The 27,221-nt window shown below is 43.4% G+C and overlaps 1 protein-coding gene across 2 annotated transcripts in view; it reads left to right on the top strand.

Moving 5' to 3' along the window:
• Positions 1-27,221, top strand: part of NT5DC3 (5'-nucleotidase domain containing 3) — a 377,890-nt gene that overhangs the window by 299,478 nt on the left and 51,191 nt on the right. For both annotated transcript variants that reach the window (XM_078674858.1, XM_078674850.1), the window contains exon 13: positions 12,874-12,938. In XM_078674858.1, the coding sequence (XP_078530984.1) occupies positions 12,874-12,938 (65 nt within the window). The remainder of the gene's footprint in view (positions 1-12,873; positions 12,939-27,221) is intronic.

Here is a 27,221-nt window from a genome sequence, read left to right as displayed (position 1 = left end):
CACTTTAGGGGAGGAAATGTGATAGGAATGCCTCTAAGGTTCCATTGGATAATTCCATAAGGGTGAAATCAAGCATAAAGAGGCCATTGGAAGTAGAAATAGGCTAAATTCTCTGTCACTGCAAGAAAGAATCCTCACATGAGAAATGTGAACAGAATGGAAAGTGGAGTAAGGTTACTCTTACCATCTCTATTTTCGACAGGACTTTAGTTGTTTTCATTGTGTTGTCAAAGATAGATTAACATTGAAAACACTTGTTAAATAACTGCAACATTTATTCAGATCCACCCTACAAGAGTGCTGCAGAGTATCGAATGTATCATTGAGGAAAGGTGGTTCCATGGTTATCGTAGACTCAACTCACAGTAAGTTTCAGTGAAGCCTGAATCTTATGTGAGTAAAGCATTACCCTCCGGAATCTCTGGGTAAAAGGTTAAGGAGGAAAGGCAAACAGTAGATCCTAAGAGGGTGATGGCCAACCACAAAACTCCCCACAGAAGAAACAGGACAAAAACCTAGGCTTTGTCCTGTCTGCCCCAAAAATTAATTCCTGACTATACTGAACTGACTGCACAATCCTCACGTCTCATAAGAAGCAGAAGGAAAATACTAGCTTTATGTGTGTCCATAAGAGACTGACAAACGGGTAACAGTTGAGAAATAAATAGATTGTGCCAATCGTTGAACTATGCCAGTTTTATTTCTCATATAGTTTGTGCACAAAAGTACTACTTGACCCTCCAGAAATTTGGAAAAGCCAGTGGGGCTTCTCTAGACAGAAGCAAATCTTACTGATTTAACCAAATAAGTCAGTGGATTCCAAAGACACTGAACTATCTATCAATGATCAGAAGAGGGCAAAAAGGTACCCTGAATGACTTGTGGTGGCTGTAGGCCCTATTAGAAAATCAACCCTGCAATTGAAATGAACATCTGTATCGCAATTCAGACCCCAGAGCACTCCGATGCAGACTGATGTGCTTATGTATTTAGTATTTCTACAGCACGAACGTAGTTACAATGCAGCAGAGAGCTGATCACAGGGTTTCATCAGAAAAACAAAGGTGAACTATTAAAGGATCCTTGGAAAATAGTCCACCATGCCCATCTTTAACCTGAACCAAATGCTGACAGAGGCATAATCCTGTTGCAAGAAAGGAAAGACCATGAACCTGGCATGCAAGAGGGACAAATACTTTCAACATACATTTATAAAATAAGTCCCCTATGCACACCTGTCGCTGGCGGGGGCAGGAATGAGTTATGTGAAGATACCGGAGAAAACCATTCAATGGAATATTTCAAGTAGGCCAACCAGTGTCCCGATGATTCTGAGTCAAAAGGACACAAATCTATACATTCTTATGAATGAATGAATGAAAGATTTATTAAGCACATACTCCTGCCCGGAGGCATCTTAGTGCTAAAGAGACAAAAAGAAGTTGCAGATTCTGTTGTCCTCGTGATGGACCTTGATACTCCGTGGATAGAGCCCATCTCCTATTGTTGTGCAAAGAGCCACGTTTTCATAGATTTTCCGAAAACCGATAACGATGGACCAGTTTTAAGTTCCATGGGTAGGCTATTCCAGTGGTCCCAAAAAGCTTTTTCTACCCCAGGTTGTTCTTCTGAAAGAGGGGACTACTAAATTCCTAGTTGAAACTGACCGCAGGGTCCGCCCTGAGATATACCTTCTCAGCTTATCCATATAAAGTGATGGACCATGGTCTTGCAGTGATTTATAGGCCATACAGAGTACTTGGAACCTGATACTCTGCTTAACTGGCAGTCAGTGAAGTTTCCTGATGCCCCTCTTGCTGATTATAATTTGGGAATTTTAAAAAGGAATCGAGCCTCTGCATTCTGCAGGGTCTGAAGCTTCTTCAGGGAACCCGGTGATAGGTTGAGGTACAGACTATTGCACTACTCAAGTCTTGTGAGTACAAGAGTGATGACTACTGTTTACAAGAGATCTGCAGGGAGAAATCTTTAAATTTTCTTAGCTATCCTCAAAGAACAGGAGGCAGATGTGACTTTATTAACTTGATCTTTAAGCATCAGCTCCTCATGTTGATGAAAATAAAAATGTTTTGCTATTTAGTTTGTGGTTTGTTCTCGTGTTAAGTTAGCATTCGCAGCACCATTTTATGTTCAGCCGCCATTTTGAATCATGTTGTCAGCTATGTATTCTCTGATTCGAGAAGCAGGCTGTGGAAATATCCATTTCGCCAAGGTTAGACCTTGCTCTGCTAATGAATACACTGTTCTTATTAACGTATTCCTTTCCCACAGATAGAGGCTTTCTCTCACTAGCCTAGCGATAGACACGAACAGAACTACCTTGGCAATAGATAATGTGTGCCCGATCTCAGAGTCGAGACTCGTTTTACTGTACTTCTTTCTTTTAGCTGCACCTGCTAGTAGATTTCAATTGGGGTTGGACATTCTTGATTAAGAAACATACATAATGTATCCGTATGTTTGCTGAAGTCAGTCCCTCTGCAGCAAACCCAGGAGGCTGGTCAGACTGGACGCTGCTCGAGTATACCCAAGTAAAATATACTTGGTTTGTATTCTCTACTGTCTGACCGACTCTTCATTTGTATGGAAGGCTGAGAGGTGGTCGCGAGTGACCTGGGTGTCCCTCATCGGGGCACTTCCTTCAATGTAGCAGGATTGCTAAATGTGATCACTGGTTTCAGAAGGGAGCCTAGTTCAGGGGGACACCATCCTAGTGCCCTGCATGATATATTATTGCCAAATAGAATAACCTCAGTTTTTAGTGAGTTTAGCTTCAGGCCATTATTATCCATCCACTTTCTGACCTCGCTTGTACATGTCCTGAATACGAAACCCGAATTGGTTGCCTTTCGACAATGACACCACAATTTGTGTGGCATCTGCGTAAGAAGCTAGAGAGAGGCCAAAGGATTTAATGAGCTTGGCTAATGCCGTGACTTATAAATTGAACAGCATCTAGCTCAATGATGAGCCCTGTAGGACTCCGCAGGGCAAGGAGAAGAATTTAGAAGTGAACATAATGAGCGCTACTCTCTGTTGCCTGGTCTCAAGGAAAGATTGTAGGAGATTAAGTGCAGTGTGCTCTATCCCCAACCTCCGCACACAGTCAACCAGGATATCATGGGTGACCGTGTCAAATACAGCGGAGAGATCTAGCCGGACCAGAGCTGCAGTCCCTCTTCTGTCTAAGGTTTCTAGAATTTCCTCTGTGGCTAACACCAGCGTTGACTCAGTACTGTGATTTGTTCTGAACCCGAACTGGGTATCATCCAGCACGCAGTTCTTATATACTAATACGGCTAACTGTTAATTCATTACTTTCTCCACCAACTTGGTGGTGGAAGGGAGCCTGCAAATGGAGCGATAGTTGCTCAGGTCTAAGGCACTAAGGTTAGCCTTTTTTAGGAGGGGCAGAACAGAGGTGGATTTCCAGTGCAAGGGAAAAACTCCCTCTTTGAACATTGTGGTAAAAATCTGCGAGAGGTGTTGTGCCACCTTAGCTGGGGCCATATGCATTATTTTGGGTGGACATGGATCTTGGGGGGCACCCAATTTGACCAGGGTGATAAGCCTCCTAATGGTGCTCTTAACTTGGGGTTTTAAAGACTGAGAACTTGGCCTGACCTGTCTCTAATTTTGGAATTTAAGTCTCTGATTGTGCGCTTAACCTGCCTGTTGAAAAATTGTTAAAGATATTTATTACCTTCTCTTGAAAGAAACAAGCAAGGGCGTCGCAAAAATCTTGGCTATTAGCTGATGAGTTGTGATTGACTGGGACTACAAGGTTTTTGATGACTTGAAATACGGTTTTATTAGAATCTCATGCTAATTTTATCTGCTCCGAGCAGTAAAGTATTTTCGCCACTGTAATACATTTTTTATGTTCGTCTAGTTTAAGTTTGTAATCCGTATTTTCCTTGAGCTTGTATCTTTTCCTCCATTTCTGTTGTTGTCTGCGACATTCTTGTCTGGAGGCTTTAAGGGTCTCGTTGTACCAGGGCTTGGAAACTTTTTTAAATACAGCTTTTTGTTTAACTGTGGCCAGAATATCTTTTAAGCTGCACCTATCCGCTGGAAAAGTTTTCTACTCTTTGCTCTAAGTTGCGGGCCGGTAACCAGGGTGAGGTCATGAGTAGGGCTTCCAATTCTGCTGGCTGGATTTTATGCCAGGCTCTCCCTGGAGTTATCCATTCCCCACAGATGGCTGTGACTTGTGAAAAACAGTAGAAATGTTATTCTGACTGGATGGGACAATGTAGATTGAAGTGCTGGCAGATGACATCCCTTTTAGTGCATGGCATTTCCAGGAACACAAATTGGATCTGGTGATTGGGCCAATACCCTGCAGTTCCATGGAATTTAAAAGAAGAACATTGACTGGATGATCTGTTCGTTATCCGAGCACTTCTCATACATGGATTGAAGACAATAACATTCTGACTCCTTTTCAAGCCGGGTTCCGACAGAAAGTCAGCACTGTTAATCAGGATTTGGGTTCCTATTACTAACATGGAAGACAGTGACAATCTCTAAGGGAAGCCTATATTTAGCTTTCATTGATTTACGGTCTGCTTTTGACCTTATTCCTAGACGCAAACTTTGGTGTGTCTTGAAGGAAATGGGCATTCCATCTGAAATTCTGTCATTGACCATTTGTTTGCATGAGAACAACTATGCAAGGGTACATTGAAGTAATCCAGGTCAATTGTCAGATTCGATTAGGGTAGATAGAGGGGTACGTCATTAATGGTGTAGTCCAGTTTCTCGCTGAGAGCCCAGCTGATGCGCCGACCCTGGGGGTGTTAAGGTAACAACCTTACTTTTTGCAGACGACATTTTGATAGTTTCCAAGACCCGAGTGGCCTGCAATCTCTTCTAAAATGCTTCAAGTCCATTTGCGCATTTAGAGGGCTTGAGATAAACACAGCAAAGACTAAGCTGCTAATGATCAACACTCCCCGATCCTTTAAGGGGAAGCTTTTTTTAGAGGGGAAACCACTAGAGAGAGTGAGTACCTTTGATTATTTGGGTATCACGCTCTCTGACGACCTCTCCTAGAGATTTCATGTAAAGAGGCAGAACCTTCAGCTAAGGCGTATCTCGTGGGCCTTGATCAAGGAGCATAAGATCTCATTGCGTAAGCCGATAGCTGCTCCTGTTTGTATTTACAATCACAAAGCCGTGGGAGCAGCTTTATATGGGGCGGAACTCTGGAGGTTTGACAAATTGGACGCACTCTTAGTGACCGAAAATACATCACTTTGTTTTCTCCCATAAAGTACCCCCCAGCAACCGCTGAGATTTTGATCTGGGTAGATCTACGATTGTGCAAAAAGCTGTTACGCCCTTTGCTCTTTTGGCTATGTCTAAAAAGAACCACCAAGCTACACCCATATGCTGCTGTTCTGGATGAAGTTTATGCGCTAGATCGCCACAAGAAAATTATCTGGATAACCAGGGTGAAATTCCTGTTGTCCACTCTAAGGATGGAAGGCATGTGGGTCATCGACACTCCAGCATCTCTTCCAACCAAAGCCCAACTTAAGAAACACTCCTGGGACTAGGTGGAGCAGTCCCAGATTTCCCACCCAACTGGGGGCCCATTAACTCTCGACTTGCTGGAGTTCAAACTGGAAGGCACTTTTGAGCAATATCTGGAGGTTATTACAAATAGGATAGGAAACTCTTTATGCAATTCAGATTTGGTTCCCTCCCTCTTAACACCTTTGTTGCCTCCTAGTCCCAGCACTCTTCTGCATCTGTGATCTGCCCCAGCTGCTCTCTTGTAGCTGAGTCCATCAGTCATATACTCTTTGCATGTCCTAGATACCACCATTTGAGATCCAGGTGGATAGCTCCTATCTGTAAACAGCTAGGTACCCGCTGCCACAGCTATGCGTTACGTATCTTAAAATCTGACTCTAGCATGCTAAATGTCTGTGCAGCTGCAAAATTTCTAGGTAAAATGTAGATTAGAAGAAGGCACACATTGACCATGCAAATGATGCAACCACTCTGTATTTTAATCTTAAATGATTTTACGCATATATCTATTTATTAACCTAGTATTGTACTAAAGTTGGAATTGTACTGCATGACGGGTCATGCCGTTAACTCTTAAGGCATAGACTTTTGATGTTACACTTCCTGGTCTTGATTTTAACTTTATTGTTATGTTTAAATTTGTCTTATTCCTGCATTAAATAGTTTGAACCAAACAGGCTCTTGGATCTTTGTAATCCATTTTCGGTCCTTTTTGCACTTTAGGCACTGGGACTTTTAAGATCCTTATTTGTCAACTGGGGGTTAGGCAGACTTTAATAATCCTAGGCTCCTGCTTTTGTAAGATGGTTATTAATTTATTATACCCAATACACATGCACTTTTGTGGACTCTTTTTCTTCCCTAGAGCTTTAGAAAGGTTGGACTGCAAGATGAAAAGTTCACGTTATTACGGCCTGTATTTTAAAATTGATTGTTTACTATGTCTGTACTGTATTGAATGCATGTGATACTTTTATGGCCGCAACGGCCGAAATAAAATTGACTGACTGGGATTGTTCACTATACTTAGTGTTGAAATTACAGGATGAACACTTGTTTCCTAGGGGACCTAGTGTAATGGGCTAAAAGGTTATTCCTGAATTGTTGCTCCTTCCGCCTTTCCCCGCCCTCTGCAGTGGATCGCTCGTAGTTGGAGGAGCGTGCCACGCATAGAATCACTGGATGCACAAAATAAAGCGATCACTTGGAGGTCTGCATACACCAAAGGTTGATTTAAACCAGGTTACGCGTTTCGCTTGCACAGCAAGCTTGGTCACACATTGGATTGTGGGAAAGGGCTGGCACTACATAGTCGATATGGAAATCAAGGAGGGGACTAAAAGGTGCACATATTATTACAACCCAATAGCATCCATTTTGTAGTGTGGTGGTGACACATTCAATTGTTACAAAACATATAAAGTCACATTCTTAACACCTTCAATGCTACAGCAATTCATCCAGGATGCTGACCTCCGTTGAATCCCATTGTTCATGACGAGCTCAGCTCGTCATGAGCACACGAGCAGTGTACTGCATGACGAGCTGAGCTCGTCATGAGCATGGAAGGGGTTAATGAAAATTCGTATTACATCATACATAGATTTTTCGAAGTGGAATCAATGTCCCACCATCCAGATACATTAAACCTAAACACGGGCTGAACTTCGTAAGTGTACCCGAGCCCCATGGTCACATTTTAGACGAACATAAAACGGCTAAATGGTATACATCGAGGGACAGGTGCCAGATCATAGAATTGCGTAGAGCTGTAGGAACGACGGTGCATAGTGGCTGTCGCTGGATGCTGACGGGCCCGTCGAGCTTGCCCTTGGCACGTCCGCTGCGTGCATCTGCTGCGCATCTGCACAGTGACGCTGTTTAAGTGCTTGTGGGAGAGTCGGGAAGCTAGAGCACGCAATCTTAAAATGGCCGCTCTAGCTGTCCCAAGAGGAAAAATGGCCACCATGCATTACCATCATGTGTGATGTCAATTTCTTTAGATGTTGTAATCTTTCTTACCTCAAACATAGTTGTTTCTGATCTGTGTGTGCCATGCACGACCCTCTGATGCGCGTGTCCTGTCCTGCTGCACCTGTAGTGGTGGTAATTCCTCATCTGAATTAGATTTGGGCACTACGGTGATTTTGCGCAGACCATACCCTTCCTCATTGTGATATTGTGTAGAATAGCACATGTGGTGATGATTTTACAATATCTCGCATCTGTAATGTAGTGCTTCGCCAGTTTTGTGACAGCTGTGGAACCTGGACTTCAGTGATACAAAGGTCCATTCTGTTATGGACTGTGTTGTGGTATGTGTCCTGTTAAACTGCTTTTCACTTCTGGTTCTTGAGTTCAAGTATGTTGTCAGAATCCAAAGATGCAAGGCATATGCACTGTCTCCTTAAAGAGCATGAGAAGGAGAAACCATTAGGTCACATTACACAAACCGTTATGACCACTATATGCATTGAGTCATCAATTCTCTTACGAAGTAAAACGCCATCGCCAAATTTAACGTGAGACTGTTGGTTATGTATTCCACTGTGGCGGAACGTAAAGGAATCTTGTGTGCTGCCTGGGAATCTGGCTACAAGGTCTGTTATGATGCAAGAGGCATGACACACAAACTGTACATTTAGTGAGTGTGAACTTTTCCTACTCCTGTAGATGAATATGTTTGCTGGGATGGGACATATGGCATATGTGTGCCATTGACACAGCACAGCAAATAACATTGGGACACTGTGCTACCTAGTAAAACATTAATTTGGTCTGTTGCAAATATTGGGGGTATTTGGAAAAGATATTATTGGTTAACTTTGCTAACTATGATGCCCAGAAACTTGTGGAAAAACCTGGAAAATGAACTTTGTTACACTCCAATCCACCGCTACTGTTATGACCCCCTGGTAACTGCCAGCAGCTAGAAGGTGTAGACAACACAATACCTGCACATGTGATGGGATTGCATTGCCTCTGAGTGTTGGGGTCTGAAGCTAGGGTTGTAACTCAGCAATTTAATTTCAGGATTGCCTCTCTACTGAGTCTATAATTCTGATATATCTCCTCCCCTGTCTGTTCAGACAGGGTAACCCTCACCCTAAATATCCTCTCCTGTCTCCTCATTCCCTGCCTGCCAACCAAAATCCTCATCCTCCTCGCCAAGACATACAGAGCAGCCATTCTGAAAGAGCCTGATGCATTTTGGGTGCCTTTTTACGGTTTTCACCTGGTTACCGCCTGTTTCAAATTGATGGTAATTGCATTTCCAAAATGACCATTTTGCGAATATCCACTATTAGGAAATCCTATGTACATGGTGCTTGTGAATCGCTATTTGAAAATCCCCCATTTGCGATTTCCTATTTAGCGATATTCAAAATGCGATTTCTACTAGATAGAAATCGCATTTTCACCACCGAAAATTACTTTCGTACGTTTGCATTTCCAAACAGCCTGAAATTGTGAATCGCACCGTTAGGAAATGCAAAATGCCTTCAGACCTATATCCCTTAGTGCCTTGCGACCTACTCTATTCTACAAGCATGCAAATAGCATTAATTTCCTGGAGATTGACTGGTTTGATACCGAGTGCTATAAATGTAAGCAATTGTTATTAACAGCTTTGAAATGTAGACACTGTTCCAGATTGGGAACTTTGTTTGAAAGCACTCACAGTAGTACAGCCGTCTTCTAAAACATAAAAAATGATGCTTGCATATAAAGGCATGGCAGGCCACCAAAGATTTGCTCAGACAAAACTAACACTGTTAATTTCTGGGAACTGGTCAGATGGGGTTCGGAAGGAGAAGAGAAATTTAGAGACTAATAGTCCACTGGATATGTGGTATAATTATTTTTCAAAGATGTATAGCACAGCTGGTTGCGGATCACCATTGTATTTTAGGAGGCTGGGTTGTGTCCCCATCGAGCATGGCTTGTCCAACATACTGATATACTCCTCGAATTTAGGGGCCGATTAGGATGGTGGACGCATGCATGACCGCTGGGCTGGAGGTGGCGGAAAATGCACCTCATCGTCCGCCAGCAGCGGGCCTTCCGTCCGCCATATTAGGAAGGTGAACTGGGCACATTTACAGTCCGCGCGTAAAAACGTGAACCGCCGCGGGAACACAACAGACACCACGGCGGACGGAGACAATCCAGGCTCACCGCCGGGCGGAATGACGTCCCGACCGTCCGCAATATTACGATGTCGCAAACAAACCAGAACACCGCAGCGGAAACACCTCCATCTCATAGACGGCGGAAGCACCACAACGGAGAGGGAAAGCATTGCCACAAGACCCACCGCACGGTCTCGAGCGCCATGGACCCAGCCCTACATGCCTTCCCGGTCCTGTTCCTACTTCACTACTAGCAAGTCATGCACCGTCATGTACGCCGCCGCAGGTACGCAAGCATGCAATACACACATACCACGCAATACACACATACCACGCTACAGCATGCATGAACACTGGTACCTGTCCACACCAGACACCCTGGTGGGGACAGGAACACACACAAGTGCACCCACACCAGTCCCACCTCAGCACAATCACTGCCCGCATCAGGCACACGCCGCCCACGCAACACCACAGCCAGCCTACGGATGGACTCCGCTGCACTGTTGGCAGTTGGGCCTGTTACCGCGGCCACTCCGTCCGCGGCGGTCGGTTTTTCTGCGGTTCCGTCGGCGGTCTTTGGAGACATCCATCCGCCGCAGTCGGGTTTTGCTGGATGGGAATCTTAAAAGCACCGCCGGTTTCCCTGCGGTGCGGTCGGACGATCACTCCCCGCAAGACTGGCGGTCCAGACGCTTTCCGTCCACCATCCTAATCGGCCCCATAGTGACAAGGAATGATGTGCCACACAATGAATTACCGAAGGGGAGGATCAAACAGCCACACTCCGCTATTAACTGAATAAAGCCCCTGGTCCCTATTTGGTACCAGCAGACACAGACTGATGGCGATCTCTGTTTGGGTACCCACACAATTGAAGGCCTACAATGCAATTTGGCTCTAGGAGAAGGTTCCAACCTCTTAGAGGTTAGCAATTATCGTACTGCTTCATAAGGAAGGGCCTCAGAACGATCCTGTAAGCTGTCCTCCTTACTCAATGCAATTGGCAGAATGTATTTCAGACTGTTATTTACGCATTTGAAACGCTGGGCCACAGACAATGTGGTTATTTCGATCACCCAAGTTGGTATTAGGAAATATCAATTCACAATAGATCATGAACTGCATCTAAATAAAATCGGCCTATAATACACCTGTTTAAAGAGCTTAAATGTAAATGTAAATGTACAGGAATTTATATAGCGCAAATCACCAAGCGGTTTCTAAGCGCTTGCTTAGGGAACTCGTCCTGGTATTCCCCTGTGAGATAACCAGGCAAGGTATCCGCAAGGTGAAAGCCAGGCATCCCGCCGCGAGGGGCCGTTGTGGAGATTAAGCAAGCTATTGCCCAGAGTCGCAGAGTGTGAACCCATGAATCGAGTAGGCACCGGAGCGAGAATTGTCGAGTCCATGGACATTTTAGGACTCAAGACCCCACCGAGCCGGGAATTGAACCCTGGTCCCGGGCTGACCTCTGCTTCCAGGTCTGCCTCCTCTAACCAGTGAGCCACACTTCTCCACTTAAGGCTGTACATGATGGCTAATCATCTAAAAACAGCATGTACTATTTTATCCATTACATGATTATAACCGAGGTAAGGAACATTTTAGAAATATCTCCTGCACTTTATTGATATTCAGTTTACAGTGGGGACCGCAATATTCTATGTGTATACATAGTGCCCGATTCTTCTACAGCGCTTGCACTTTTCCCTATTTTAGGAGCTGCTATTCAATGTCTGTTTGTCTGTGGGTGGTATACCATTATTTCAGAATGTAGATATGTGTTTTGATAATGGCCCAAACTATGAGCCTTTAGAAAATGTGCTTTGCATGTTACAAGTGGAAAGGACATTTGTAGGCATGAGGCGTCTGCAATAGAACTGTACTACTTAGTTTTTATTACAAATTATGTTTCTTCATTTGTATGTTGAGTGGGTTCGGGGAGGGGGGCAACAATTATATCAATTCGTGTCTCTGTATCTGACAATGTAGTAGTTTTCTAGGTTGCTTCATGCTAAGAGTTTAACTTGTTTCCGTTGTGTATTGATTGGCTTATATTTCTAGGCTAAAACAATAAAAGTGACTGTGGATCGACATCTTTAATGGCAGAATGTATCCTCACTGGTCTGTCTGGAAAAGTTGGTATTTGCAATTTTACCATGTTTAAAGGAGGGCGTGCAAGCACTTTACCACTGGTCAGCAGGGAAAAAGTGGTTAGACTCCTAAAAAGCCAACAAAAACGTGTTCAGCAGAGGAATGCCGCGGAGCAGAACCTGGAGAAACCGTATTAGACTGAGAGTCTAACACCCTAAGCACTAAGTCATAAGTGACACTCTCCACAGTGATGTCCTGCTTGTAATGCTGTAGGCCATGCACAGCTGCCATAAAAGAAGCAAAGTGGGCTGCCTGCGCCATTAAAAAAAACATAGAACAAATAGGAATGCTCTAAAACACTAGCAAGTTTATATTCTGGTTACAAGCAGGCCCATGAAACGTCAGTGGCTTACTGCTTGCTACTAACATCCATAAACAAGTCGGCTCATACACTGCTGAAGCCTACAACTTGCTTCTGATGTGATGGACCCTTCTTCCTGCTGCATCCAGGTCCGCTGGTAGTATTTGGCATTGATTGTGACATCCAGTAAATACTCCCTTTGGTTTCAAACTTTTCAAAGCACTACCAATCGTGCAGTACCTATCTCAGTTCCACTTCATATATTCATCTAAACCCCACTTACAATTAAAGTGCCTCTACACAAACAAAGTTATTCTCAAAATATTCTATATTTATTAAAAACAAATGTGACCACACTGTTACAATAAAAAATCGTCATAGTATTACTGTAAAATCCATCAAATCCGGTAACATAATCAATTACATTTAATAGGTATGGTGCACCACTATCATCTACATACAAAAGGACATCACATAGTAATTTTCAACATTTATATCATATTCAAAATATGGGAACACTGCAAATTCATTTGAAAAAGAAAATAAGAAAGAGAGACAAAACACATACGTCAAAACACTCAATTTATTTTGTTCATTGGCTAATCGGTACGAATATTCATAAAGACCGGCGTCTGATCAATGTACAAATCTGACTCTAGTTCTGTTACTACCCTGTTTCCTGTGTCTTAAGAAATAAAACTCTCCTTTTTCACCCAGGTTTACCGGGATGCTGAATCACAGATGGTCTTACAGGACTGGATAAAAGAAAGACAACGTATGAGGTGAGTTTGGGCGATGCGTACCTAAAGTCTTTAATGGATTTCAGGCTGGATTCCTTGAGATCGTCCATGTTTTTTACGATTCTGTTAACTGCACAACTGCACATGCTTTAATGTTAAAGATTACCATGTATTTACACTTTCTCTTTGTTAGGCCGTGTGATCATGAATACTTTAGTAAACAATGCATATTTATTTACAATAGGGTGGAAGGAAGGACATACATGCAATAACGACAACAAATACTCCTATTTTTAATCATATGTGCACTCGAATATGTCAGTCAGTCAGTCAAAAACAGTGTTTATTTAGACCTTAGTCTTTAAACTGCAATACCCACGGTAAAAATATTGAAACGAAAGATAAATACACAGTCAGTAACACACGATAAAAAACAACGTATTCATCAAAACATTCTTGTTCCAGGATAAGCTTTTTGATGTCCAATACAACCTACGGTTAACTAAGTAGTTACAAAAACATACTTACACATTAAAATTCTACCCGTATGGCACCAAGGAGGAAGATTTAATTCATATTAATTTAAAATGTATAAATAATCATCATAAAATCACTAAAATCCAAAATAAATCTAAAACTTTTACAGTATTTTGCTGAGGGCTTTTTACAGACTTCATATAAATTCCAATGACGATAGCAATCTCTAGATTAGGCATTTCTGTGAGTAAGTCAATCGCATGCGCACGAGACCTTATTTTATATTTTACAAAAAGAGGCCTCAAGTCTAATTTACTCTGAGATACAAGCGCAATACAATCTACCAAAATATGCAGCATATCCCCCTTAATGCCTAGCGAACATTTACAATTCCCGCTCCGAGTGGAGCCCTAATGACTTTCTCCCTCTGATTCGACAGCCAAGGATTAATACCTATCCTAACTCTTAAAACTTCAGATCTAAGCCACTTATTCGGGAGAGTATCCAAATAAGGGTAGCAAGGTGCATTTTGCCAGGCTGTCAACATAAATTGTACAGATGATTTCCCCCTCAAATAGCCTTGATCAATTATTCTGGACAGCTCAAGGCCTTGAGTCCTGAGCTCCTTCTCGGAAAATTCAGCTTGAAGTGACTGTTGGCAGAATCTCACCTTTAAGTTCTCTGCAACCGTAATCAATTTCCTTCTTAACTCCTTTGCCCAATTTAAATCACTTGATTCGATCTTCTTCCTACACCAGAGGGAGACCTTCTGCACCCCCCGGGGTCCTGTCGACTCCACAGCCTTAATAAATTTATTTGGGCCTTTACACTCCATGAAGTCGTACCCAGCTCTAATCTAATTGCCTGGACCATTGCAGAGCTGGGTAGTGAAAGTAGGGATTTTAGGCATTTACCCTCCTCAACGTTCCAATTAACTTTGCCCCCAAGCCAAAGTACTTCTGAACCATACAGGGCTTGAGGAGGGATCATTGCATTAAACGCCTGAAGCACAGGTCTATGTGACATGTCACCAAACTCACTATTAAATCTTTTCAACCCACACACTGAAATGAGAGCTGTTCGAATATGTGAATTAACGAAAGCTTGCAATCTCCTACTCTCTGTACCCCTTCTAATTTGTGGTGCTGGTAAAATGTAAAAGTAGCGGGCCGTAAAATCAGCCTTGAAATGTGTGGAGCACGGGAGTCTTTCGGTGCGAAAACAGTTTGGGGATTTCGCTCAAGAACATTTTGAAAAGTAGAAGAGGAAGTGATACAACACAGTTATTAAAATAAAGAAATAGGTTAAAAAATGTATTAGTTTTAAAGGTAGTTCTAGAGTACTCTTGAAATATTCAAATACAGTAGAATTTTTGCAGTGATAAATATTTTAACAGATGCAATACTATAAATATAGGCAAATTTATGTAGTGCCCTCTTGGTGTGTTTCCCACAACAGGAAAAAGTAATGATTTGAAAGTTATGTACAAATCCACACAAGTATGTGGAAATATACGTCTTTACTACGCATGCTTTACATCGCATGCCATTACAACACGGTCGTTATAACGACAACGTTGTTACATCGCAAACCATTACATCACAAGTCATTACAATGACTTGCTGAAGGGGGCGCGCTGGATTTAGGAATAGTATGATTTACTATTCATACTCCAGTTTGTGCAACAGCAGGGAAGATGTTGGATTGTAAATCCAACTTCTGCCCCCTACAGCAATTCGTTGTAACGACATGCGATGTAATGGTTTGCGATGTAACAATGCGGCTGTTTTAAGGCATGTGATGTAAAGCATGCAATGTAAACTCTGTTTCACGTATGTGGTTACCTCTGGTCTGCATTCATTCATTCATTATCTGTGTTGCAGAGGGAATATGGAATTAACATTTATGAATGTACACTGTGTTAAACTGGCCAATGACTTGACATACAGAGCACCTGACAATTTATGTTATGCTTTATTTTGTGAGCGCACTGTCTTCTGGGAGGGTTTTCTGACGTTGAGCAGATGTAAGTCACAGCTAGAGCCTAGTAGGACTTCTGGAAAAGCCAGGTCTTCAGCTTCTTGCGGAATTCAAGTGAGGAGTTGGTTCTTATTTGTAGAGGAAGATCGTTCAATGCTTTCAGAGCAATGTAGGAGAAGCCTGACCTCTAGATCTGGCTTTCCGTAAGCGTGGAATTTGTTCAAGTAGAAGTCTGAGCGAGCGGGGGTGTCTGGAAGGTCTGTGAATGCAGATGCATTGATAAGATATGCTTGGCCACTGTTGTGTAGTGGCTTGAAAGTGTGGATAAGAATTTTGAATTGTGCTAGTTTGTGAATGGGGAGCCAGTGGAGCTCCTTCAGGTGTGTTGTGATGTGAGTGTGGCAGGGGAGATTGAGAGTGATTCTGACCTCTGAGTTCTGAACGGTCTGCTTTCTAGTGAGTTCTTTGTTGGTCCCAAATACAGGGTGTTCCCATATTCCAGCTGGCTTGTGACCAGGGCATGTGTGACATGTGCTGATTTGGAGCCATTTGAGAATCTTCCTCAGCATATTCAGGGTCTGCCGGGTTCAATTGCAGGCTGAAGTTGCTATAAATAGCAGTGATTCTGTTGCTGAAGAATTAAGAGATTGTTTCAGAGGTCCTGCGAGCGGGTGATGGCATTGATTTGGGTGGTCATGTTGAGTTTGCCATCGATGATGATCCTGAGGTGCTTGGCGTGGGTGGTGGTGGTGCGAGTCAGTCCTAGCTCTGTTGGCCACCAGTTGGAGGCACACTATGATGTGCTGTTCCCAAAGATCACAATTTTGGTCTTACATGTTCCGCTTTATACAGCTGGTCTTCATCCAGTGGGTGCTCACAGTCATGCAGGTATTGAACCTGATTTAAGTATGGGGCAGTTTGTCGGTGAGGGAGAGAATGTGTTGCGTGTCATCTGCAAAGGAGGATATTGTGAGAGCGGATGATGCTAGCTAGAGGGATCATGTGTGTTTAGGAGGGTTGGGCTCTGGGAGAATCCTTCCAGAATTCCGCAGATGAGGTTGTGAGCATCCAAGGAGTACTGTGCGAGGCTGATTGAGTCCTTCAATTCAGAAAGGAACAGATCCACCTGAGTGCTTGTCCTTGGATTCCACTCTTGTGTAGGCATTGGATGAGGATGGAGTGGGAGACTATGTCAGATGCTTCAGAGAGGTTCAGAAGGTTGAGGACTGCTGTGTCTCCTCTGTTCAAAGTCATGCAGATGTTATCTGTGGCAGTGATGAGAGGAGTTTCCATGCCGTGGTTGGATCTGAAACCAGACAGAGTGGTGTCAAGTAGTTGGTGGTTGTTGAGGTATTCGGTGAGGTGCCTGTTGATGATTTTCTATAAGTCCTTGGTCAGGAATGGTAGAAAGGATATCTGTCTGTAGTTGGCACGTGTTGAAGGGTCCGCAGAAGGTTTCTTCAGCAATGGGAGGACAGTTGTGGGTTTCCAAGCATCTGGAAAGGTCGCCGAAGAGATGGAGACATTCAGAATGGGTGTGAGCATGGCACCCGTGGGTTGCAGTCCTATGAAGTAGGTGTGTTGGTGGCAGGGATCCGGTAGGGCCTTGAGTGGATGAACTTTATGGTGGTGGTGGTGGTTTCTTCTGGGATGGTGATGGTCCAAGTGACTAGAATTGGTACTTTGAATAAGATTGGGAGGCATTTGACGAGGTCTGTCTGGTTCGGTTGCTGGCTGAAGTTGCTGTAAATGGCAGTGATTTTGTTGCTGAAGAACTGAGCACGATTGTTGCAAAGGTCTTGCTAGGGGATGATCAAGTTGGAGCAGCCGACGATGAGGTGAATTATTTCACTGTAGGAAAGATTTCTTTGCTTCTATTGTTGCTCGCATGGATGTGGTCTGCTAGATCAGCTTGTTTGGTGGTCCTGATCATTTGTTTTTAGCGTCTTACGGCGTATTTGAAAATGCTCTTTTCTTTCTTCATTGTCCTTGCTCATTCTTCATTTGTGCTGCAGTTGTTTACAGTGGCATCTCATCAGTCTAAGTTCCTCCTTGTACCAACTGACCTGGAGTCTGGATCTTGTATTGCTATGTTTGAGGGGGGCTAGCATGTCGGTGCAGGAGGATATCTAATTACTGAAATTCTTGATGGCTTTGGGGATGCTGTTGCTCTGTTCTGGTTGGTGAGTGTTCCAGTCCTTGTCAGTGAGGCTGTTTCTGTTTCGGTGTGCTGGTCTGACAGTGGTGCGTGTGTGTTGGACCGGGGCAGGAATGCTGAACTCGACATGGGTGTGGTCTCTCTAGGGGACAGGTGTGGGCTCATCGACTCAGGTATTGCTGAAGTTGTTAAAATATATGGTCAGGAGGTGTCCAGCAACCTGGGTAGATCTCTTTACCCTTTCAGTGAGGCAAAGCGTCCATGGTCTTCTAGGAGTGCTCTTGAGTTGGGGTCGGTGTGGACTTCCAGGTGGAAGTTCAGGTCTCTGAGTAGGATGTAATGTCTAGCATCAAGGGCGAGTGGTGCGACAAAGTCTATGATGTTGTTGTTGAAGTTGGTGCGTGGTTTGTAAATGAGTGCCACTTAGGATGAAGTTGGTTGTGACGTGGAGCTTGAACAACATGTGTCATGTTGGAGGATGACATGTCCATGGATGTGGTGCAGCTTATGGTGTTTTTGTGGATGATGGCAATTCCGCTTCTGGGCTTCTGAAGTCGTTCTTGCCTTGCAATCTTGTAGGTGGAGGTGGGTACTGGGGGGTTGGCTGTGGCGATGTCATGTGCGGATACAGGTTTCTGCCATGTTCCCTTGTGGAAAAGCAGGTCAGTGACATTGTCACACACAAGGTCCCAGATCTCTGTGGTGTGTTTTGTAAGTGAGCAGGTGTTGAGGAGCATGCCTGCGAGTGTGGAGTGTTGTGTGGGTGTTTACAGCACTGTGTGAGAGAGTGGAATGTTGGGGGATGTTGATGTGGTGAGTGTTGGGTGAGAGTAAGAGCTTGAAAACATGCAGGAAGAGCACTGGAATGCTCACACTGTGTTGTGGTGTGGTAAAGAATCAGCGTGTAGAGCAGCGGCCAGGGTTGAGGGCACCGAGGGTCGTGACATGGTAGCAGCAGGACGGTGGAGGATCAGGGTTCCTAGCACTGGGCGCAGACCAGGCACGGACGGCCAGATGGGCTTGCCTTTGGCGCGCTAGCAGTAAGCCTTCTGCACTTACATGTGGTGGCAGTAGGTCCTGGGAGGGGAGAGGAGTGATGTAAATTCCTGTGCAGATGGATGATGGGAAAACCTGTGATTGCACTTTTTGTGTAGATGGATGATGGCTTCTAATTTAAGGTATAATTTAGGAAACACAAAATCAAAATGGAACACTTGTATAAATTAATAACGGCACCAGATATCTGCAGAGCATCACAGCTGACACCGAATGAAGAGAAACAAGTTCTAGTCAGGCAAAAAGGCAACATACTTTTTCACCACTTCCCTGACATTAAGCCCGCAGCACACCACGTGTTTCATCAAGTGCGACTGCCTAGCATATTATTAGACAGGATTTCAGGCCTTTGTCTGGTACAAGCAGCAGCACAACCAGAAAGCACTCCCCTTTTCAGCTTCTCCATTATATGTATAACATACAAGGCCCACATTCCAGCCTGAAGTAATGGAATAGGTAGGTCATTCTGATGCTGAGAAGCAATTTTTGTCATTTTGCAGCAGATCATGTTGCTCTAACAAAGAACTCCAAGAAATCACATGCTACAAATGCAACTTTTATCCTTGTCTTCAACATTTTTTTGGTATTTCTTGGGATACATATTTACTTAAGCAGCTTTCGTCAGTCCTCTTCATCTATTGGTCTGTTCAAGTGTGTAAGAAACTGGGTTATTACTTGTGCAGGATGTGAGGCCTGCACAACCAATAGGTCTACAAGTGTCTCCTTACTGGGAGCCATGCACGCCATTGTAGCACTTGACTCTATCATAGTAGCCTAGCAGAGAGTCCAACGCCTACTCACAGGGGTGGTACCGGCTGGTAATCTACGTCTTCTGACATGCAACAAAACTCAGTCTGTGGTTTTCTTAAAAAATGGAACAGCACATTTATTACAGACACACTACTAAAGACTATCCATTAATTGATAAATATATTCATAACACCCTATGTGGAGACACTTATGGTGACATTCTGAAATCCTATTTGACCCCTTCTGAGTCATAACACCCTCCACCCACACCAGATAAAACATTGCAATATAAGGAGGTGTCACTTGAAATAAAGCAGGCCTATTGTATTTGTCAAGGAGTCCCCACATCAAAATCTAAGGTAAGCCTATTGTCTTTGTCAAGGGTCACTTTTTCATTAAAACATAGGGCAAGCATGTTGGCTTTGACAGAGGGTCCTCTCATCATTAACTGCATTTAGCCTGTGCTTGCAACCTACTCAGTCTGAGTAATGTATTGTGGTAAAGCAACTGACCTAATTTGCCATATTGTGCCCTGACAACCCCCCTTACAGAGTGAAGTTGCCTTGCCACACAGAGCTGCCGTGAGGCACCACCCCTGAAATTCCTCCCCTTCTGCAAACTCCACCCTCGCCCCCCAATCTATCTACATCAGCCAACAATCTCAAACACAAACTGATGAAACAACACCGAATTGCTCATCACAGACTTTCACTACAGCTCCTCTAACAGCCTCGAGAATGGACCTCCTCTCCCGCAAAATGTATTGTGATCCTGACAAAAATACCTCCACTCTACCAAAGCCAGTGACATCCTGTATGCCTGCAATCTATCAATCTCTGAATCGTCCACGTTTAAAGGTAATGCTACCACAACCCTCTTCAAAAACGGGACTACCATGATACAAGCCAATGTTGCCATCCTCCACACAATTTTGATTCCCTTCACTAAAAAAAATACCATGTCACTGTGGAAAAACGCATTCGCCTCTAGTGACTCTTCCCCACAGGACACTAAACAAAGTGAAACCCTCACATATCACACCACTAACTCCACTTCCTCCCTTACCACCCACCTCCCACTCAATGAAACTAATGACTCACATCTCTAATTCCACTCACCCCCTCATAACCCACCTTGCCCCCACCTTAACCGGAACTTAACCTGTACACACCACTACCACTAGATCGCAGAATAGGGTATACTCACTCCCCAACACACTTACCAGCCCAACTCAGAACATCAGCTTAAGTCAGATCACCACCTTTGATCCCATCCCTCAACTACCCATCCATCACCCTTCTGTACAAACCATACTCCAATTCCCTCCCTCTCCCAGACCTCTCGAGATGTTGGCTGAGATGCTCATGCCCCCACCTCCTACTGCCTCCCCTATATACATTACAATACGTTGATGCCATTGCAACGAGGCCAAGGCTATTTATCCACCAGTCCCGTCATCACTATTAAAGAACCAAGTGATACCTCTAATCACTCCTCCAGTGACTCCCCGAATCCATCTTCCACTGACATGCACTCTGACTCTGGAAAACCCGACCCCTTACAACATAAATCAACTCACCGTTTTAGCAAGCCAGATTAGTGATGGCCTTACCTCATACAACATGAAGCGATCATCCCACACTCCCTCCTCACAAAAGCAAATCCCCATGTCTAAGCTAAATGAGTGGCTAACCATATGGAAACCAACTAGATAAACTACTACAGGGTCTCAACAATATCGCAAAGAACCTAAACATTTGTCCACATACCACCCATCATCACCATATCCCCGAGTCATCCTGTAAGACAAGCTATGACACAGCCACGCAGATGTACCACAACTATTCAACAGCAAAGCTCAGAGACCTGAAAACCTACCTCCATGATCTCTGAGTGAAGTGAGAGAGCTAGCCAAATCTTACAACCTAACATCTCATAGTCAAAACCCCTCCTCTATAAGCAATCGTGGGGCAAGGAAGAAACCCCATATCAATGAAATCGACTCTGCCACCATCTCACCTCATCAGGATCCCCATGACCTCCTCCCTCCAAGATATCAATAACTCCAATGAGACCAAATGCATGCTAATAAACTGAAAATCTGCAACCAAGCATGCAACAGAACTAGCAGAAATAATCCTGAACAACGACCTCGCTATTGCATTCATTACAGAAACATGGCTAACTGAATTCTCATACCCAATCACAGACACACTAGTCCCACCGGGGTTTTCTATCATAAAGAAAGACAGAAAGGACAGCCACAGCGGAGGCATTGCCATTATCCACAAGAACAACATCAACATGAATGAAACAGACACCTTCTCCTACAATTAATTTGAAAATATCAGCACCACTATAAGGAAACCCTCCAGGTAATGCAATATCCTTAGGCGAACAACTAGCAGAAATGATAACACATTGTTCACTCCAACCAAAAACATCTCCTATGTGACCTCAACCTTCACTAAAATGATAAAAAGCAATAGTCCAATCCAATCATTAAATGATCTCCTGCTCAATAAGAACCTCTCCCAGCACTACAAAGGTCAAACTCAAAATAGAGACACAACCCTGAATGCTATCATAGCTGATAAAGAAACACTAACCATTGACCGCATCCTCCCTGTCGACTGGTCGGACCACCACACCATTTTGTTTCACAAAGTGTCTCCTCACCCAGCTTGTAGACAAAACACTCCAATGGACGAGAAACATAAGAAAAGTTAATCTACTGGACCTTGAAGAAAGAATGGCGTCACTTCTAACCCCTCATCAGCGAACCTCTCAGCAACTGAACTCACCACCCACTACAATGTCCTCCATCCTGGACCAAGTAGCCCCTCTGAATGTAAAGGCACTCCCTCAAGATCCTGGTTCAATAAAGACCTTAACACTGAAAGAAGACAGCTCAGATCAGCCGAAAGACTCTGGCAAACAAACCCATCCGCAGCCCACCTGGACCAGCTCTGGCGAGAATGCAGGAAATATAACAAAACACATCACAAATTTAAAAAACTCCTTTTTATGCAACACTAGATAAGGACAAAAATCGTCCAAAAGATCTCTTCAAAATTATCAATCAACAAACCTCCAAGCCAGCCGTAAAAACCCTTAGATATGCAAAGAACGGTGTGGCGAACTTGCCATCTCCAGTGATAAAACCATGAAGATCGAGCTCTCCCTTGATCACAACCAATCATCCAATGTGACCCACATCCAGAAATGAAGACAACAACCCCCCCACTCATTCCATGGCATTTCTAGCAAAGTTCACCCTACAGGACAACAATGAGTATAATAGAACCCAAGAAGCTCAAATAAAACCGAGACCATGGAAGGATTTCAACCCACTCACAGAGGTCAACATATCTGCTTTGCTGGTTACGTCCAAGCCCTCCTCCCACCTTGCGGACCCCTTCCCAGGCAAAAAAAACTCAATCATGCCATAACACCCCTCTGGACTAGGATTATAAACAGCTCCCTAGGGACTGGAGTGATACCAGACGGTCGCAAACTCGGGCAAATCACGCCACTTATTAAAAAACCAAGGACAGACCGAATGACCTCAATAATTTCAGACCAGTCTCCAATCTTCCCTTCCTAGCCTAACCTACACATCAAAAACAACAAACTCCTGGACCCTCACCAATCAGGCTTCAGAAAAGAATACAGCGATACCAAAGGGGATGATGGACGGAGCGCTTGAGCAAATCTAACACTCACCCCCAGTCAACTGATCTGGGTTTAATCCATCCTCATTCTTTAGCTCTCTCCACCACCCCAGTTCAGACATGGCCATATGCAAATCAGTCTGACCATGTGCCTCATGGGAACAGTCCAGCCAGAACTGCCAAGCCATGTCTTCCCTGGACCTGAAACAAGCATCCTGGGACCGGTTTTGGGTTCATAACCCTCATCAGCCAGGCTATCTTGAATCCAGTGGCAAAGTGAGCAAGGGACCCACGTCTGGGCATACCCTGCCAACTTAGGGTGAATAAAGCGATACCAAAGGGGATGATGGACAGAGCGCTTGAACAAATCAAACACTCACCCCCAGTCAACTGATCTGGGTTTAATCCATCATCATTCTTTAGCTCACTCCACCACCCCAGTTCAAACATGGCCATATGCAAATCATTCTGACCCTGTGCCTCATGGGAACAATCCTCAAATAAGTACTACGTCAATTGCGGCAAACTGTGTAAAACACTCTGTTGCACATATCTGTTTGCGATTTCCTAATAGCGAATCACAGAAATGCGCTATTAGGAAAACGCAAACCCAAAGCTACGCACATCTGCCCTTTGTCTTTTTCAGTAGCTATCAATGTGTTTTCGGACCAGATGTACAACCATTCCATTCTGCAGGTCGCAAATTGCGAATTTTTGCGACTTGCAATTTATGACTTACCAAACGGAATATACTAATGTGTCTCAGACACATTTAGCGATTCCCAATGGGTCGCAAAAGACCTGCCTGATCAATATTCACAAGGCTGGTTGCAATTTGCGAGCAATTGGGACTGGAAACGAACACAGGGATGGTGGCCGTCAGGAGACAGCAGACCACCATGTCTGTGTTTGCTTTTTAAATAAAGCAATATTTTTTTCTCAAATGCAGACCATTTTCCTTAAAGGAAAGCGAGAACCGTTTAAAAGAAAAAATATATATTCTTTAAATTTTTAAGGGCAGGAAGGGACAACTGCCTGCTCTTAAAATATTTCTGCATACATTCAAAAAGGGGAGGGTAACTGTGAGTGTTTTGCAACCGTATTTTCAGTCTCAAAACAATCGTACATACTACAGCGACTCACTGTTAGGAAGGGGATGCCCTTGGCAAGACACTAATAGGTTACCAACTCGCAGAATAGGGTTTGTACATACTACAACCCTTTTTAGCAGTCGCAAACGACCTGAAGTGCAGACGCTAAAAACATCGTACATCTGGCCCTTAGAGTTCTAAATAAAATATATGCAGAAGTGTCACTTTGAGCAACCTAGAAATTGGGAATCTGACAGTGAATGTTGGTGGGTGGAATAAGCCATTTAATTTGTGTTTCGACCTTAGAAAAAAATGAATGATAAGCAACAAAATTGTAGATGGGTGTGCTTTTGAAGTTAATTATACGCAATTGAGTGGTTTGTATGACAAGTGCCTTACTTCTCTTTTGTTGATTGGGGTAAGAATGTATTTATACACGTGTACACATTTCAAGGTTGATATCACGTTTTTCAAGATAAATTTCCTCCTCTTGCATTTTTTGGTATGCCTTTCTTCCTTCTACGTAATAGAAATGTGAACTTTGACACAGTTTACCACAGTATAACCTTGACAGCTGGGTCTGACTTTGACCTTGCTGACACCACACTTCTTTGTTCTTTCTCTTGCTTACTGATTAGTTCTTGTTCCAGCCATTTTGCTCTTCCAGCCGAATGTGCATCGCACTCTAGAGTCAGTGCACACGAGGCACAGTCCTTTGCATCCTCCATCTTATACACGTGCTCTTGTGGTACTCATCGCCTCATTTGGCTGTTCACGATGTCGGTTATCTGTAACAGAACTCCGATTTCATCCTTTCCTTCAGTTAGATGCTTTCTAGGTATAGGCGTGCATTAGGCTTGCACTCCAGCATTACTGAATGGCCGCTTGCTATTGCTTCCTCCTGTTAAGATGGAGATCACTAAACACTAGAGCACCTAAAACTATCGCATACCATCTCTTTAGTCCTCTCTTTCAATGCCAATAATAGTTCATTTTCAGAAATGCCATGCAACTTAATGATAGCACTTCGTTTAATTGAGGATGCAGGTTAAAAAATGAAATGCACCTTCCCCCACTCAGGAACCCAACCTTCAGAACTAGTGGGTTACCTTATCCCTTAAGTTACCACCCATAGCTTTCCCATCACTTCTAATGCGGAGCTTCACATTGGTTACTAAATTCCGATAGAAGATGGTTCAACAACATTTTATCAAAATGAATGACAGATGATTGACATAAAATCAATAACTGCATTTAATCTCTTCACAATGCTCCGAACATAGGCATGGATTGGAACTGCCCTTTTCCTATTTCAACTAAATTACAGAGAGGTAAACTGCCCACACGGAGTAAAATGTAAAGAGATCTCCTGCATGAGGTAAAGAACATTTATCATAGTAGCCCTCTTTCCAAAAGATGTCTTCATTAGTAAAATACATTGGTACTAAAGAGCTGCCAAGAGTGGAGCTCTAGGGCTCATATTTTCCCAGCGCTGGGCCACAGTCTGATTGTATTTACAGAACCAAATTAATCTGTGCATTCCAAATTTTCATTTTTTTATTTAAAAACTCTTTTTAGAGAATATGGCTTACTGATACATACCGCCTTGCATTTGAGGTCATTCACCTCCAACGTCTTGGTGTGGCAACAATCTTGGAAAGAAAGAAAGTAATCTACGCAGAACATTTCTGTCTGGGCATCCAGTCAAAGGCATCCTTATAAAGGCGGTACAGAACTGGTGATGTTTACTTTTTAGAAAATTATTGCAAAGTGCATCATTTAGGATGCTAAATAACTGGGGGGAGCTGAGGGAGTAAGGCATCCCTGGCGCACTCCTTTGACTACCGGAAATGATACTGTGAATTGAGGCTGTAATGGACGCATGTATGGGAAAGATAACCTCTATCAACTTGGGAGCTACTTACCATACGATGATAGCAGACTTTAATAGTAAACTATCCACATTATCAAAGGCCTCTCTGAGGTCAAACCCTAAAAAAAGAAATACTCATCCCCAGAGCGACATTCTCTGGTAAGACGCAAGAGCCTAAGCCATTTCTGTAGTACCTGCTGAGGTTCTAAATCTGACCAGGAAGTCTGTAATCATATTGATGTTTGACTGTTACAATCAAAGATTCATCGGTAGTCGTCAATAACATCTTCCCAATGATCATACCAACCCCATCAAGTAAGGAGACGGTATGGTAATTGCATATAGCGTAAAATGAGGCCTAGATCTAGGTGCTGAGGCCAAAAAAGATGCTTTGGGAATAATTTAATTCTCTTTTTTGGCAATTACAGAATGTTCCTGCTTAATCTGTAGGAAACAGCAAAAGGTATTCACCCGCCTTCTGGATCCAATAGGGTATCCATATGTTCTATTTTATGCAGTGGGTATTGAAATATGCATATATAATACCAAGCAATGCTTATAGCATGCTTCACTAATGAGAGGCATTCCATTGTGTTCATGCTTTCCCTAAGGCTCTACCTTAAGAGTTACCGAAAAAGACACAAACCACATTGTACTATATCTCTTTGAAGGTTTTCCCAAAACTGAATAATAAAGGCCATTTTCCTTGCAACTGATTTTCTGCCTATCGTTCTCACTCTGCTCTGTGCCCAATATCTTGGGGTTAATTCTGACAGTGATTTGAGACACCACTTGATCACTTACACTCGTAGCATCCTGATCACCTCCAAAATCAAATCTGCATTCTCCTCAATCTTACAGTCTGCAACTGTGGAAATGTTCCTTTTTTAGGGGTACACTGATGCAGAGCCACCCTTTTGTCCATGGGTTCAAAGACCAACAAAATAGAGATCAGCACTGGAGTTGGAGATAAATAACAAGTTTTATTAATCACTCATGAGTGGGACTACGTCCACTGAACACTCTCAAGTGCTGCAAGGAGGCAGTACTTTGGCTTCACAAACCAGTGCCCTTTTTATACAGATTTTGTGCAGTGTAAGCATGTGAACAGAAATAGAAGAACAAGTTTTAGAAATAGTTATCAGCAAACAAGGGCAGATGAATAACTACTTGGTCAGCAAAGTTTGAGGGGGAACAGGAGTTCTTATGGCAGCAGTAAATGATTGACAGTTAAAAGGTGTACTGGCAGCTACAAACTTTCAGCAC

This window comes from Lissotriton helveticus, chromosome 1_1 (assembly GCF_964261635.1).
Source record: "Lissotriton helveticus chromosome 1_1, aLisHel1.1, whole genome shotgun sequence".
Lineage (NCBI taxonomy): Eukaryota > Metazoa > Chordata > Amphibia > Caudata > Salamandridae > Lissotriton > Lissotriton helveticus.
The sequence above is the reverse complement of the archived record's forward strand: the minus strand, read 5'-3'. Positions and strand labels throughout refer to the sequence as shown.